Source organism: Poecile atricapillus, chromosome 2 (assembly GCF_030490865.1).
Source record: "Poecile atricapillus isolate bPoeAtr1 chromosome 2, bPoeAtr1.hap1, whole genome shotgun sequence".
NCBI lineage: Eukaryota > Metazoa > Chordata > Aves > Passeriformes > Paridae > Poecile > Poecile atricapillus.
This window is the reverse complement of record NC_081250.1, coordinates 102,574,083-102,590,254: the sequence shown is the minus strand read 5'-3', so window position 1 is coordinate 102,590,254 and position 16,172 is coordinate 102,574,083. Positions and strand designations below refer to the sequence as shown.

The 16,172-nt window shown below is 38.5% G+C and overlaps 1 protein-coding gene across 4 annotated transcripts in view; it reads left to right on the top strand.

Moving 5' to 3' along the window:
- The window catches only part of RALBP1 (ralA binding protein 1), a 32,892-nt gene that overhangs the window by 1,588 nt on the left and 15,132 nt on the right, over nt 1-16,172 (top strand). For 2 of the 4 annotated variants that reach the window (XM_058832207.1, XM_058832206.1), the window contains exon 2: nt 15,041-15,334. In XM_058832207.1, the coding sequence (XP_058688190.1) occupies nt 15,091-15,334 (244 nt within the window). In that variant the 5' untranslated portion in view covers nt 15,041-15,090. Of the gene's footprint in view, nt 1-12,423; nt 12,547-15,040; nt 15,335-16,172 lie in introns of those variants that run through there. The other 2 variants (XM_058832208.1, XM_058832210.1) reach the window with 2 other exon arrangements.

Sequence of the window (16,172 nt, the reverse complement as noted above, 5' to 3'; positions counted from 1 at the left end):
TAATCCATACAGTCAGTGTGACAAGCTCTTGGGGGGCTCTTTTCTACAGAGAAATAAACAGGAATTTAAAAAGCCCTTCCAGACTGTTATAGTTTTTAGCATTTAGTACTTCTAAGTGTCTGAAATTTATTAACCCCTTTGCTGTAATGTTCTAGCTAACTACATCAAGAATAGAGTGTCTATTGTGTTGAAGTAGGGAACTTTGCATTCCTTGTCCTAGGGATCTCATTTCTAGCTTGGAGAAAATAAGTTTTCTTTAGTCTTCCCGCATCTGAAATGGAACATAGGAATAGCTGCCTTCAAGTCTTAATACTCCACATGCAACTTTGGTATTGTTCTGTCTTAGTTAAAGGTGTATTCAGGGGTAGGAAGGCATATTTTGTAGTTTGGATTGGTGGGGTTTTTCCCCAAAGTGAGGATTTCACAGTGAAATTCCTGGTGTGATTGTAGTTATGTGGGGAAGAAAGTTCTTTTTCCGTAGGGCAGATTATTTCCATTTCTAATATGTTCACGTCTACACTGGAATATATTGTCCTGGAATTGCAATAACTACGTTCCTGCTTCAGAGCGGCATGGCTGGATTCTGCAGATGTCCTTAAAGCAAAGTTGACATGCACAAGCACTGCATCTAACTCTTTGGGGTTCTCATCCCCACTGTACCCTTCAAGCACTCTTCCCAGTAAGTTTTAGCTGTATTTTCTTACAGCAAAGATTTGCATATTTCCTGAGTAAACAGTGCTGTTTCTTATGGGCAGCTTTTAGACTGATATGGAAGATGCTGCTGTTCACCAATAAATACCACCAAATGCTAATTTACTTTCCTTCTGTAAAGCTTGGTGTCATGTAGCTAGCCTCAAAATGCCAAAATGTATTATGATATTTCCCTTCAGTTTATGGTAGTATAGTGTAACATAATCTACCAAGCTTGTCTCTGAACCAATGTATCTGATTACATTGAATCAGTGAATGATTCACTACCCTTACAACTAGTCATGGTTTGCTATGTGCATGGTTTGTTATCCTTCATCAACTCCTGCTGTTCCCTAGAGCCTCATGGGTCATAGTTTTCAAATTTTTGCTCAAAAAAGAAAAAATTAAAAGTGTATCAAATGGGCCCACAGTTAGGCTGGAAGTACCTTATGGAGTAGGAAGTTTTACTTAGGCTGCATCCCCAGAGATAGTGGTGTTCAGGGGTGACTGCTGTCCAAATAAGGTTTACATCTTCTGCATGCCAGAAGGGTAAGGATGCAGGTTGAGTTTAGAAAAAGGAAGGGTATGACTCCTTTGCTGTCCATACTTGCCCTTCTCATCCCAACCATCCCTCACCTTTTGGGCTTGATATCAGGGTTGCAGGCATGGAGGTATAGTAGAGTGAAACAGACTGATGATGGCAGCAACAGCAAGTCTGCAAAGCTGAATAGCAGCAGGGATCCAGTGCTCCCTGCTTCCAGTTTTTCTTTAGGCTGCAGTAAAAACTGGGGAATGACTGCTTACTTGGGGAAGCTGCTGGGAAGTGGAGGATTTATATGGTATTGCCCAAGTAAGGAGTGGTGATCCAGTAAGTTGGCTCAAATATATCCAAGGAGTTTCTAGTTTATTCTGTCCTGTTACTAGCGGATAATGTACTAGGAAAAAAATTATTTAGGTTTCATCAGTAAAATGCTATGACAATTGTCAACTATTAGGGAAGAATTTTTGAAAAAGATAAATGTGAGGTACAGTGACTTCAGTGGATAATAAGAAAGTGAAAACAACAATACCTGAATGAAGTAGGTCTGACCAAAAATATCTGGAATGTATAATTGGGTCCTTAGTGTTGTTTATTATTAATTGTGCATTAAAAAAGCACAAAAGGCATCTCTTTTTCTTGTCTAATGATGAATGAGATCTGTAAATTCAAAACCATGAGATCACAGCATTTAGAGCAATCAGTTCACTACCTACAAGGAGTATTTCCTTTGATAATTAATTAAGGTGTTTTTAAATAGAGAACATGATTTGGTATTTTTTCCTTGTCTAGTTCCCGTGATACTAAGTAAACCAAAGTACAGATAATGAAGATGTCCCAGTTTCTTCCAGAAGCAGCTTGATGTGGGATTCTGACAAGAAAATAGCAACTAATTTTTTACTAAACACATAATTTTATAATAATAAAGAAAAACTGCTTGCCAGATGCTAAAAGAGTAATGTAAATCAATACATATGGTGCATTGTTAATGTGTGTTAATAGTAACGTGATACTTAGCCCAGTTTAATAAATATTTGTAGAGAAAATATATTTTAAATAAGCAAATTTATTATTGTTTTCTACAGAAATAGGAAATAGTGCAGAATAAAATGATGCAATTATTCTGATATAATACTAATAATTGAAGAATGTGATGTAAGTTACTTCATGTATGCTGGTGTGCCCTTAATTGTTAATAGCTTACCATCAGTCAATTTGTTGTAAGTGCTAGGAAGATAGGCAGAAATATAGACCTTATGCAATCAATGCAAGGAGAAGATTTCTATAAAAGAAGGATTATGATCCTTGGTGTTACACATTAATTTGTGATATGACCTTGTAGGTGATCCCCGCCTTACTTCCATCCAGACTCTCTCTTTGCTGGAGGAAGCAGGGAATGGTTAATGATTCTTGCCGGCTACAGTCTGACAGGATCACAGTGCTGAGGCAGACCCTGTGTGAAGGTGCTGAGATGCCCTATTTTGGCTGCTGGGGGCTATACTTTTTCATAGGAATAGGTCCACCCTTCAGTGCAGTGGAAGGGTCAGCTTCCCAAACAGTAGGAGCATATTCCTCATATCCACTCTGCCATCTTTATTCTCTTTCTCACCCACAAGGAACAGAACTTATTTAGACTGGCTATTCTGGTCTCTGGAGGCACACAAGGAAAGCAGGGGATGAGTGATGGCTGTTTGCATGAGGTGGGAACGGCCAGATGGTTGCTGGAGAGGAAGAAAGAGGAGTGAGTGCTGGGTGGTAAGGTTTGACATTCCAAATCAGAATACAAGTTTGGACCAAACTGAAAATTATTTTAAGGAAAATAAATTTAGTTTCATGTTCGTTGTTTTGTACATTTCTTAGCAGTGACTAACTCTTGAGTCAATTCCTATAGTTATGTATAGATAAAATGTATTTTTGCACATTTTTGTCCTCTCTAGCATGAAAATTTCACAGGTTTCTGTTATCTAGGTGAAGGCTCCTCATGAAGTTTGCTTCCTGTTTCACAGTTCAGTAGGATCTCTTGGCTTTTTCTTTTACTAGAGGACAAGACATCTGGCAGAAAGGAGCTCTTGGAACTGATCATAGAACTCTACTACCAGAGCTCAAAGAATGATTTTTGAAAACACGATATATGATGATAATTCTGTTAACTTGACACTAGTGGAAAAAAGAATATCACAGTGACAAAAATTGCAGCTTCTCTTTCTCATAAAAAAATAAGTAAGAATTCTTCAAGGGTATTACTTCGCTTTAAAATCATACTTAACTTTGTAAAATAGGAGTTACACCTATGAGTTTGAAGTTGTGATTTAATGTTTATCCTCCAATGGCTTTTGTGAAATTTAACATTTAGCCTACCCTGGTGGTGAAGCTTGTTGCAACTTTAACATTTCTAGCCTGCCCAGTTGTGTTTTGTAAATACGAGGGTCTGCAGTCAGGCACAGAATTTTTATGGGTGTTGCCATGAAAAGAAAATTTTCAGTGAGTTTTATGGGCATGAATTAAATTGAATACTAAATGTAAATTCTAGTGGTAAACATGCCAGCAATTAAACTCTCTCATTTCACCACTACTACTAGTAGTAGTGGTTTTCTACCATGAATACTATGGAAGTTCATAATTCTCAGTTACTGTTTTCCTATATCCAGTATACTGCTTTTGCATACTTAATACTGAGTGTATTAATGTAGTGTATAATTACTGATAAAAGGTAGTTAAGTTGACAGATATTTTACTGTATTTGTACTGCTCCAGTAGATTTTAATATTGTGAACCAAATGCTGTATCTAAAAGTGTAATGCTAATCAATACAAAACCCAGAATACCATTTTTGTTTTTTTAAACTGGATTCAAAGAACAGTGTAATTTCCTCTTCTAAGTTTCAATTGTGGTGGCTTCAAAGGAGATGCCGTTCTTTTAAGATAGCCTAAAGAGCTTTTCATATTTTATGGGATAATTTTAATTGATTGAATGGACTAAAAATGTAAGAGCTTGGGGAGAAAAATACCAAGTGATTGAACAGATTTACCCAGAAACTCCTTGGATTATTTCTGTCTAGTGCTTTTAGCTTTTCTTGTTCTTTAGGTGTTTTAGTCTGTACAAATTCTGTAAGTTTTCTTTGTGCTGGCCACTTGTTATTTTGGATGCAGAGATCTTTCACTGGTCATGCTTCTGAAATTTTCATCCTGAAATTTTGGGTTGCAGTTCTCCAAAATTCATGCAATGCATACCAGTGGTGAGCAGATGCATTTTAAGCAGTCAGGTTTTGAAAGGTTGCTGGAGGAAACAAATTTCAACTTTCCAACTGAAAGAGGAAGTGATGAACATGTGGAGTTCTTTGCTGATTCAGTAAATTAGTGTGACTGATATACTAGGATGTATATTTAAATTCATGTTTCTTCACAAAGATAATTAAGAACTAATTTTTTGGCAGTGGCTATCAGAAATGTACCTTTGAATATGCCAGAACCTGTATACACCACCAAAAAGCAGTAGAGAAGGCACAATAGTTTAACCTGCATAATTCATTTTGTGCTGCAATTTTATATCAATTCTTATATTTTATTTGGTCTATGATCAAATTTGCTTGCAGTTTTCTATGGCAAACTTTCTTCTTTTGGTTGCTTGTTTCTTATCAATCCGTTAGGAATTAAGTTTTTAATGTTATTCCAGTCAAACTTCAAAGACATCTAAAAGATACACAAACATGTCAAAGAAGTTAGCATTTAGTGGGTATCATTGGGACAGTCAGTTGCTGGTGGATATTTTGACAGGGTAATTACATTTGGTGGGTTTTAGTACTTATGTGCAAGGATTTCACCACTTTTAAAATTATCTTACATTGATGGAAGCAGTTTTATCCTCTTTTAAGGGAGGGGTAGGATAAAGGCTATCTTTGGCCTTATATGTATTGGGGCTTCCATTAAACTATTTGCTCTAATTTTAGTTAAAGCAGCATGACTTATGTTTAGACAAGGAAACACAACAGATTTGGGAATGGCAGTCAGAACTTGTTTGGTTCTGTGCTATCAAATACGAAACTTTTCCTCCATCTGTGAAGCATCCGGTATTTTTAATGTTGCATCTGTGTTATTATTCAGTTAATTTTTATTATATTTGGTAGGTAAGTTGAAAACATCGGTGTATTTCTTAAGGTATGAGGGTTTTCTTTGTGATATTCTCAAGATGTAGTATTGATGAAAATTGCTGCTAGTAGATGCTACAGATTGACCTAAATGAAGCCTGTTTTAGAAAATATATGTGAATTTAATTTTAAATTCTAAGGATGTCTATACATTTTTCTAGAAGGGCAGTGTTTCACTTAAGCTTTCTTCTAAGGCTGTTTGGCTAGGTAAATCAGCATAGAAGACAAGGCAAATACTGTGAACTTTTGGGTCCTGCTGCTGTTCCAGTAATTGGCATTTTAATGGATGACAGATTTCTGCTTTCTCGGCAGAGACCAGCAGCTGCCCCATGGTGGGTGGTGCTGCACCTTGCCTTGCATGTATTTGTGAATGTTTTCTGTGTTCACATGCGTGACATTTTGCAACATCTCAGCCCTGGAGGTGGTGATGTTAATCATAATTAATAATCTGCTGAGTTTGTAAATATTAAAATTGACTTTCCCCTTTGGGTATTGAATGAATCTGGGGCAGACATGGAAAACAGAACTTGTTAATCCCATGTCTACACATGGTACTGAAAAAAATAACTAAAAATCCAGAAATTTGCTGAAAGGCTAAATCTTTTATGTGGTGTTGATGAAGAGTTGTCACTGGGATTAATGGGAATATGTTTGGGAAGAAGAGATCTTATAGCCCTACTCTTGTATGGAAACTTAACATACCATGCTAAAAATAAAAACTTTCTTTTCCATATAACATGAATTTGAAAGACATTGACATCTATTCCCTGAGGTTCCTGCTGCAGACATAACATGGATCAGCAAAACAATTATTTTGTTGGCATGTCTCAAAACATCTCAAAATAAAACAAGCTACATCAGAAAAAAACCTTTTGGTGGGTAGAACTGCATCTACAACAAGGCTGTGCTAAAAACTGCTGTGCTGGGAGCACAGAAATGTTACACATCAATCCATTATTGTTAAGTTGGGAAAACGTTTGCGTGCAGCCCAGTCTGTGCTTGATTTTCCTCAAATTGAGCTTAATAAAGCAACCAGTGAAGGCTGATTTCCAGGTCAATAGCCATTGATGTTAGCTTGATAATAAACAGGACTCTTAAGCCAAAAGCAAAGGTGATGCAGATAGACATAGTTATCAAATAATCACTAAGAATAATCAGCTGATAGACACAGTTATTAAATAATCACTAAAAATAATAAGAGAAGCTGTTATATAAACAATGTTTCTGGATCAAAGTATTTTTTCACTTTTCCTTTTTGTTATGGTAGAACGGGTTTTATCTCAACCACCATAGTTCCATTTAATGTTCACTAGAAGCTGAACATGTTTTGCCATTGTTGCACTGGAACATGCAGGGTTTTAAACATGAAAAGAATCATACATGGAAATTGATAATCTCTGTTGTGTATCACACTGAAGAAATCCAAGCAAAGTTGTTCTTTGTTTTCTCTTATGGTACAGAGTTGTCAGTTCAAGTGACATCCTGTAATTGATAGATCTTTTCATCTGTGTTCAATACATGGTGGCAAAAATTCAATGTAAAGCATAAGAAAGTTAATTTTCACAGTTCAAGCCCTGGAGGTTTTGTATGTCATTAATATACTTACAGAAATTGCTTATTTCTGGGAATGATAAGGTCATAGAATTGAATAGTCTTTGCCTTTGGTAAGGTGAACTGGATTGTTTGTACTGACCTCCCAGTAACTTCTGCAAAGTTAATGCTGTTGGAAAATTCTATGAATAAAATAATCACAATTCACCCAATTCATTGAAGAAGCGTGGTGCTTCTAATTGATTTTTTTCTGTATCCAGTCTGAAAGATGGTATCTCAATAGCGGATTAAAGAACCACACTATCTGGACTCAGCGAGCAGTTCTCCATGCAGCACCCATGCTCTGCTGTTCCCTGTATGTGTTAAGCACATTTATGCAGCTGCCAGAGTGTGGCAAGGGTCTGTCCCTATGGCACTCTCTATTTGTGGGTGGCAGCAGGTGGCTCTCGAAGGGCAAACCAGCAGACACCAGTGAAGTGATGTTTGTAGAGGGGCACACACCAGTCCTGGTTTCGTTGTAATTGGCGTGGGTATGAAAGATAATGGTGGTGCAGCAGCGGTGGCACCTGCCTGCACATGTCAGCTGTGTGTGTTCCCAGGAGTTCCACAGAGCTTGAACTCTACTGCTGGCAGGAGCCTCACAATGCCTTGCTGCATCTCCACTGCTGCTGTTGAATTTGCCAGCTGAATTACTGCTGTTACAGAAAGGCCAGTGCACTATAGCACTCATTTCTGGTGTGTGGGCACTCCCAGATTTGTTGCAGCTGTTAAATCCAAAGCAGAGTCTTTGCTAATTGCTGTTTACCCTTGCCATTTCTAGTATCTTAGCATGTGTTAGCTAAGACACTCTTAAAAAAAAAAAACCCACAAAACACAAAATTGGAGATTTTACAGGTTGAGTTGTTTTTTATTGGGTGTTGGAACTGTGTGTGTAGAGCTCTGGCCCCTCTGGAAAGCTAGATTCTGTTCTCTGATGTTTGGTCTGTCACAGGTAGTCTGCAGATGCTCTTGAAAGAACAGCAGAAATGCTTAAAACTGTAAAATATTTTATGCCAAATCCATTGGTTTTTCTTCTACTTCATTTTGCATTTTTTTACTCTGAATAGCACTTGCTTTTTAAACAGTATTTGTAGTACATTCAGCTCAACCAGTCATGGGTTTAGGGTGTTTGTTTTTTTTCCCTGATTCCACTAAATTGACAGCTGTTCTCAAGCTGGCTGCATTCAGGTACTGGAGTGTGACTGAAGGATGCTGTAATTTAAAGTCTCTGATCAGGGGAATTTGTCGTTAAATAGATCCAGCCCAGGAACTGATTAAAGTATAATAATTAGTATTAATTTGCTAAATCATAATCACTATATGACTTGCTGCAGACCTTTGGGGACTAGACACTTCTTTGAAGGACTTGTTGGAAAATGTGAATTGTAAAAAAACTTGTTTGTCCCAAGGACAAACAAAACCAGTGGCAATACTATGTTTATAGGGATTGTTAAGAAAGTAAATTGCATATATTTTGTTGTATTTTTCTGCCTTCCTCTGTTACATAGTAAAACTTTCTGTTCTGCTGTTCTGTTTTACAAGCATTAGTTCTGGTAACAGTGAGAATTTGGGAAGGTGGACAAGAGAGAAGGAGGAGTAGGGTTATCACACCAGAAATAATTCTAAGGCCAGTCTAAGCAATAGTGGGTATCATATATGTTGCACATGGTGGTGGTTTTCGAAGTATAGGAGGGTTCAATGTGTTAGCAAGACAGTTGTAGTATTCAATTAAATTCTCAGTAATTCAGTTCTTATCAAAAGCTACCTTATTTTAATTTGGACTGGGAAGTTTTGTTTCAGAGGTTGGTACTTATTTTTTTTAAAGAAAAAAAGAGCACTGACCAAATTCTTCAAACTGTTTCTGAGAATTCAGCTAGCAAGAAAATATCTCTTTTCTGTAATAATGAATGTTTTGGTAATCAGGCAAACCTTTTTAGTGCTACTTGTAATTTAGAGGGGAAACCTAAATTTGGCTGGAGAAGACCTCCCAGATTGCCTTGCTTGTGTGTGGTTCATAATCTGCAGAAATTTTTATGAGAACTGAGTGTGGGAGAAATAGAAGGTGGTGAGGGAAACCTGGGAAACAGTGAGCAGCCAAGAGGTGAGGTTAGATGAGACACTGGGTGTGGAGAACAGGCATGGTGAAACTAGGGCTGCACAGGTCTAGGTTGTGAACACCTGCTTGGTGAGGAAAAGATTGTGAGATAGAGGAGGTGCAGTCCTGATTGTGGAGGAACTGGACTGCAGGAAAGAGGATGAGGAAGCAAATGGAGAGAGCCTGAGGAAGAGTGTGGCTAAACCATGGAGTGGGAAACTAATGTAGTGGCCTTGAGTACTATTACTGGAGGTATTGGATTACTTTTTGCTGATAAGACCATGGCAACCAAGAGCCAGATTTACTGGGGGTAAAAACAGAGAATCCCGAACAGTGGAGTAGCACGTTGTCAAGAAGTTTGGAGAATGAGAAATTATTCTCAGGGTGGGCAGTAGCAGTTGCAGTGCAGGTGCCTGATTAGTCAAGATGCTCCTGCAGAAGGCTGGTCTGGGTGCAGTGCCCATCTGCCTCATGGTGCAGAGTTCAGGCCTTCTGCTTGTTACTTGAGAAAGCTGCCAAGCAAAGCAGTTACACAGCTTGTAAGCTGGACAGTTATTTGTAAGAATGCCTCATATATTTGGTTGTGATTATGATGTAGGGCATTGCTCTGAAACTGCTTCATTGTCAGTTGATTCAGCCAGGGAAGGACATGTGGGAGGACTTGCTGGGATGTCCCTGAAGGATGGAATGAGCCACATCGGGGGGAGCCACATGTGGGGCATAGTTTGTGTACCGTCTGTATAGGTATTGGTTGTTACCCTATAACAAAGATCTGCACCCAGACTTTTCTTGCAGACCTTTCTTGCTTTGGAGAGGTAGTGGGATGTAAATTGTCACAGCCTGCCTCTCCAGGGAAGCAGGATGTTACAGCAAAATAGGAGTGTGAAGGTATAGCCAGTGCAAGAGGCAGCACCATGGGACAGGGGCTTTTCCTAGGCAGTTCTGGTCCATCTCTTTTCAGTGTGCTCTCTTCTGGGGCAAAGCTTTCAACCATCCATCCCCTTCCAGGGATCCAATTTTTGTTTTTCCCAGAATGTGTCTCTTGGAAACAGCCTGTGAATTGCATCCTGATGGAGCTCTACAGAATTTTGTAGGCTAGGTGCTGTAATACCGTTTTCCCTGAAGTGAACCAAACTGGAAAGCACGTGCTGCCACATATCTGGAGATTGTATCTTCATATGATTACAAGACTTTATCATAATGGGATTGGAAACCTTGTTTTTGATATTTCTAAAATGTCTGGGGTATTATTTAATTATTTATTTTAAGGCTGGCTCCCTACTGATTAGATTATTGAAGAGCTGGAATACCCGCAGTAATAGGGAGTATTCTGGATACAGCTGCATATTCTAAATGTGAGCTGGCTCCTCCAAGAGCCCGCTCAGATATGGATGTGGTCTGTAGGTCACTGATTGTCGAGAGCTAAGTAGTTTTGTCTGTTTGTATATCACTCCTGAGCTGGAATGGACTCTCAGAGGAGAACTTGAAATGCTTTGGATGGTGCTGTAACTGGCAGACTTTATCCATCTGCAGGTAAATGAGAATCCACATGAAGGTGGTTTTGTTACTTTTAGAGGTGATCTGATGCTGGCATGATTTGAAAAATGTACAGCTTGCTCCTATGTGAATTCAACTGTATGATTATATACCCTCCTTTGAAGTAAATTTTCCAGCATTCTCATGGCATCCTGTAAAGTAATCTGATGTTTAGGAGCTGAATTTTGTTAAGCAATTTGTAATTTATTTTATCAAAAAAATTCTGTGAAGTCCCTTCTTGAGTGTTTAATTTTTCCCAATTATGAAGAGTGTGACTCACAGGGGAGTTACTTAATGCTGTGTTTTTGTGATTACTTGTCACTTGTGAAATTTTGAACTTGCTTTGCCTGTCTACATGAAGTACTTCCCTATTCCTTCTCCTTTTATGGCTGTGTTGCCTTATGAAAGAAAGGAAAGGGCACTGATTTTATACCTGGCCACTGCTTATTAAATGAAACAGACTGAAATGCTGCCATGCAGTCAAATGTCAAAATTACAACAGAGGCCATCTAAGAAGTGTTCCAATGAAAACTGTGATTTGTATTAAGCTTTTCGGTATGTTGTAAAAATGCCATATGTACAGAACTTAGATGTGACACAGACCTTGTATAGTCTTGGTAAATAAGTTCTAACTCAATCTTTTCATCTTATTCAAGTCTCAACAGTTATATGAGTACCACTCATGGTTTCTGAAGTGTTTTGACATTCTTAGCCCACAAGTGATACTTTTTATTCTTTCTTCTTATGGTTTCTTACTTTCCAAAATGGAGCTGTGTTTGCTACTAGGATATTTTTTGTCCAAATATGGTGTGCCTCATTTCTACAAGAACAAGGTCCTTCACACATGTCCAGATCTTTTGGACTGAAGGTCTGTGATGAGTGAGGTACTGCTGTGCTCTCTGTCTTGCTTTTGGATAATTGTGGTAGAGCAGGTATTGGTAGCTGAGTGAGTGTCCTTACTCTGCCTCCATCCTTTGATTAGTGACTTTTTATGACTATTTTCAATGTAACACCCAGGTTTTCAGAGGGTGTCTGTTTGTGGCAAAAATGGAATGACCGGGGACACCCACTGTGCTTCAGATGTGGTCTTGCATAATACTTGTTGCAGAAAAAATTCCACATCCTTCATTCCACCCAGAAGCTTTACAAAATAACATCCGTGCATGCAATCACCTGCTCTAATTTGCTTTTGCTGTTGCAATTGGTTACAGGGCACAAAGTCACAGTACAGACTCAGTGCAAAACAGAAATAATGGAGCCTTCTGTACTGAATGAAAGAGCTGTGGATTTGGTCTTTCAGACTGTGCCTCTCTTTAATGTGCTCATGCCCACTTAGATATACACTGTTGAAAGTGAGATCTATTAAAGCTGGCTGTCATAGCTCTCTGTCTTCCCTTTTTTATGGTTTTTCCAAATCTCATCTTTACTTACCAAATATGCAGCTCAGACTGAATTTTTTAGGAAAGAGTTCAGTTATTTTCAAAAATGAGGTTTGAAAAACCACATTATTTTGCCTGTGCAGGCATATTCCTTTCTTTCCCCGACCCCCTTTCCTCTGCTTAGTCTATGGTCTAGAAAGCTGGTGATGGCATGATGGCTAGGAGATTTTGTGTTAATGAAGTACCATCTTCATAAACATGTGTAAAATCTCTTATAATTTAGTCTTTCCTTGGGGGATAGAAGAAAGGTCACAGTTCTGCCCATGTTCAGTGAAGGCTTCTATTTGACATTCAGTTATTCTGAAGGCTTGACTCAGTGTTGAGCAGGAAGATGCTTCAAAAAACTGCATTTTGGGAGTACTGAAAAAAGTAGCTAGGTCTAAGAAGGTGTTCAAACTGCGAGAAGCTCCCTGATGCTGTCATGTAAGAGCATTTGTGGCTCCTGTGGAAGAAGGGTCAAATGTGAAGTGAACGAGAAGCGGTGGGAGTCAAGGAGCCTGCTGTTGGCAGGGAGGTAAGAAGGGACTTCTTGTGATACTGGGGAGAGACTGAGAGTGGAAGAAATGGGGACAAGGTGAAAAGATTAGGTAGGTAATCACAAGGTAACAAAAAACAGCAGCAGAGAACATTCAGGAAGCAGTGGGAACTGGTAACAAGTCAGTTAGAAGAAACAGAGGAAGAAGAGAATTTCATCTGCAGGAAAGTGGTGTGCATCAGGAAAATAGGAACTGCCCAAATAAAAAACAAGATGAGGGGGCAGTTGGAAACTGAGCTTGAGTCACAGGGTCCAAAGCAGATGAAGATCAGATTGGCTATGATACACTGAGGGTGAAGCAGAGTAGTAAGTCAAGACAAGAGCTATGGGAGTACTGACACTAGGTGGTAAAGAAATCAAATCTTGAAATTATAAATACTAAGAAATAATTGAAATCTGAGGAGATGAAGCTGTGTGTGCAGTATGACAAACAGAGGTGCCCAAAGAGAGCAGTTGCACTCCTGTCATTGTGGTTCTGCCACTTCTCTGCTCTTCATTGTTGGTGCTTGTTGAGCTCTTCCCAAAGCCATCTCAGCAGCAGAAGCCTGTTGGAGCAGTTAGCAACTTGAATCATCTCAAAAAGTAAACTGCTACAAGTGGTAGCATAGGGGAGTTAATGGGGGGCGTAGCATGACCTTCCTCATGTGGCAGCAGTGAGTTACTGAATCTCCTGACAAATGAGAACTGCACAGGGGAAGAGAAGCAGTTTGAGGGAAGGGCACTACTGCAGAGGAGAGGCAGGACTGGAGCAGTAACAGATTGGGAAGAAAAAGTCTGAGAGGGAGGAGTTGGCAGAAGAGCAAGCCATTAGAAATGTTCCTTCTTAAAATGCCTAGAAGGTCCATGATTTTTTCAGTGTTGCCTTTTATTGCTGTTGGAAGAAAATGGTAAAAGCCAGAGGAAATGTAAAGATTTATATGGCACTAGAACATTAACATCCATTAGTAAAAGTGGAAGAGGTTTTTTCATTAGGCTTAAAAGCTCTCTTCTGCTGATAGATCTTGATGTAATTTGAGCATCATAGAATTTCTCCCTTATTTAAAGGCCTAGGAAATTATACATATAGGAAAGTAATGCTTTCTTGAAGCTGTAAAATAAAAAAAATAAGAAACATGAGTAAAGTCTCAATTTGTTGCATTTGCAAATACATCCTATTGCCTTAATTTTTAGCCAGTGCCTCCACTTTAGCCAGAATAAGGAATGAACAGTATTAAATAAAGATTTCATTAATATTTTCTCATCATAATGCTGTGTCTTACTGTGCCCTATTCAAATTCTGATCTGAGTTACTGGTAATTTCCATAAGCACTGTGAGTGATCTCCTGTAGGGAGATACTGTTGCATACATACTCTAAAAGTTCACTCTGATCTGCAAACAGAGACCTGAAGGATGAGAATTCAAAATAAAATTTAAAAAATTCCAACCCCCAAAAAACTGAACAAACCACCCTCCCCAAAACACACTTAGCTGGACTCATCTATAATTATTAACTGGGCAGAATGCAACACCATGTCCTGTTTTTTCTGTATGCTACTAATCTGTAAATAAAAGCTCAGTGGCTGAGTGATACTGCTGAAGAGGGTTGTGGAATGTATCCTTTGTGACCATTTAGACACAAGGGGCCAAATCCAGCCAAGTGGACTCCAGAGGTGTGGTGGTCCATACAGCATATCCATTCTGTGGAGTTTCGGAAATTTATCTGTGCTAGGAAGAGTTTTTTGCTTATGAGTTCCACTGCTGAGAATTTTTGGATGGCCTTCCTTTAGCAGTTTTTGTATAAGCTTTTAATTAACCATAACTCTCAAGCAAACAATGTATCAGCATCTGGGTGCAGATGACCTGATACGGCCTCTTCAGAGGGGAAATTGTAATATACCAGAAAAGCATAATCACTATTTTTTTACCTTCTTTAATTTGCAGTAGCATAATTAAAAGATGGATTTGCTTTAGCTCTATTTATTTTATTTCCCCCTTATTGCAACAGGCTAAGCAAGTTCTTATTTGCATCTATAAAATATGCTTGGGAAAGAACAAAATGATCTTTGCCTTAAGGGCAGTGCTCACAAACACTCTTGAGCTTCCAGGCAAATCTATTTGATGTCAAAAAAATTTAAAGTTAGCAAACTAATTTGTGGTAAATACTACCAATCAGTATGCAAGCTGCCTATGAATTTTGTAAGAATTATTTCAACAGTTAAAATATTCAGATACTTAATATATATGTTTTATATATCATAAAGTAGAAATGGCTAAAATGGCAGATCTCATGTTAATATGGCTCAGGAGTTAACGAAAAAATCTGCAAACACTGAGCTTAAGACCTGATGTTATGTTACTGTGTCTTGACAGAAATTGGAACTCTCATTGTAGAAGGTATTGCTGTTTAAGATTTCAGGATAGAGCTCTAAACAAGGTGTTTTGAAACCCATTGCTTAAAAGTGTGGGTTTTCTTTTTGTTTTCTTCTGATGCAGGTGTGATGGACAGGTAGCAGAAGATTTCACTTTGATATCCGGGTATCAGAATGACCGAGTGCTTCCTGCCTCCCACTAGCAGCCCCAGTGAACACCGTCGGGTAGAACACAGTGGGGGACTTGCTCGTACTCCCAGCTCTGAAGAAATCAGTCCTACAAAATTCCCTGGATTGTACCGCACCGGTGAGCCTTCACCACCTCATGACAGCTTACATGAGCCTCCAGATATAGTATCTGATGATGAAAAGGAGCATGGGAAGAAGAAAGGAAAATTTAAGAAAAAAGAAAAAAGAAGTGAGTAGACAACTTCTCTTTTTAATTCAATGCTTTCAAGTTCTCTTTCCTTTTTTCTCTCTCAAAATTGCTAAGTATTCCCAGTGGGTTCTTTTAAATTTGTTTCAGTGTGGAGGAAGTTAACTTGCTGCAAACAGACTTCATGCAGCACCTGTTTCTCTTGCAAAAATCTCCACACCTTAACTTTTTTTTTTTTGTTGTTGTGCAGATACAGGTGCCCAGAATTACTAATAAATGCATTTATCCAAAACCTTTCATATGCATTGGTAAATCCTGGCATGGGGTTCTTCTTTACATTTTAAGTGGAGGATTTCAACTGTGTTTCCAAATACATCCATTTTTAATCATAGCTAGCTAGAATAAAACTGTATGTCTGATCTGATTTGTACACTTGTGCATTTGGAAGAAGCAGTTTCAACAACAATAGCCCTTTTCCCATGTGTCTCTTATTCAGTGTTTGCTTTTGTGTACCATCCCAAGTTTTCGTGTGCATACTGCACAATTATTCAAGCAGTCATAAAATCTCTGTCCTTCTTTTTCTCTAGCTTCTCAGTTTAGTCTGATCATGCAGTTTCTTCCAGCAGTGCCAAAGTATTAATGCAGAGGTCAAAAATATGCAAACCAGCACTGAGATCTGAATTTTCTAGAACCCACAGAGCAAAGGTTAGAAGAAAGTAAAGCTTTGGCTATAGAATCCTTTGTCAGTGTATCAGTGTCCAGAGTGAAAGTTTCATTTTAAAGGCTTACCACTCCTCCAAAACAACAGAATTATTCCTTCCCACCTTTCGATTTGTGCAGAAAATTTTTGAAACATGAAATAGTTTTTATTCAAGAAAGT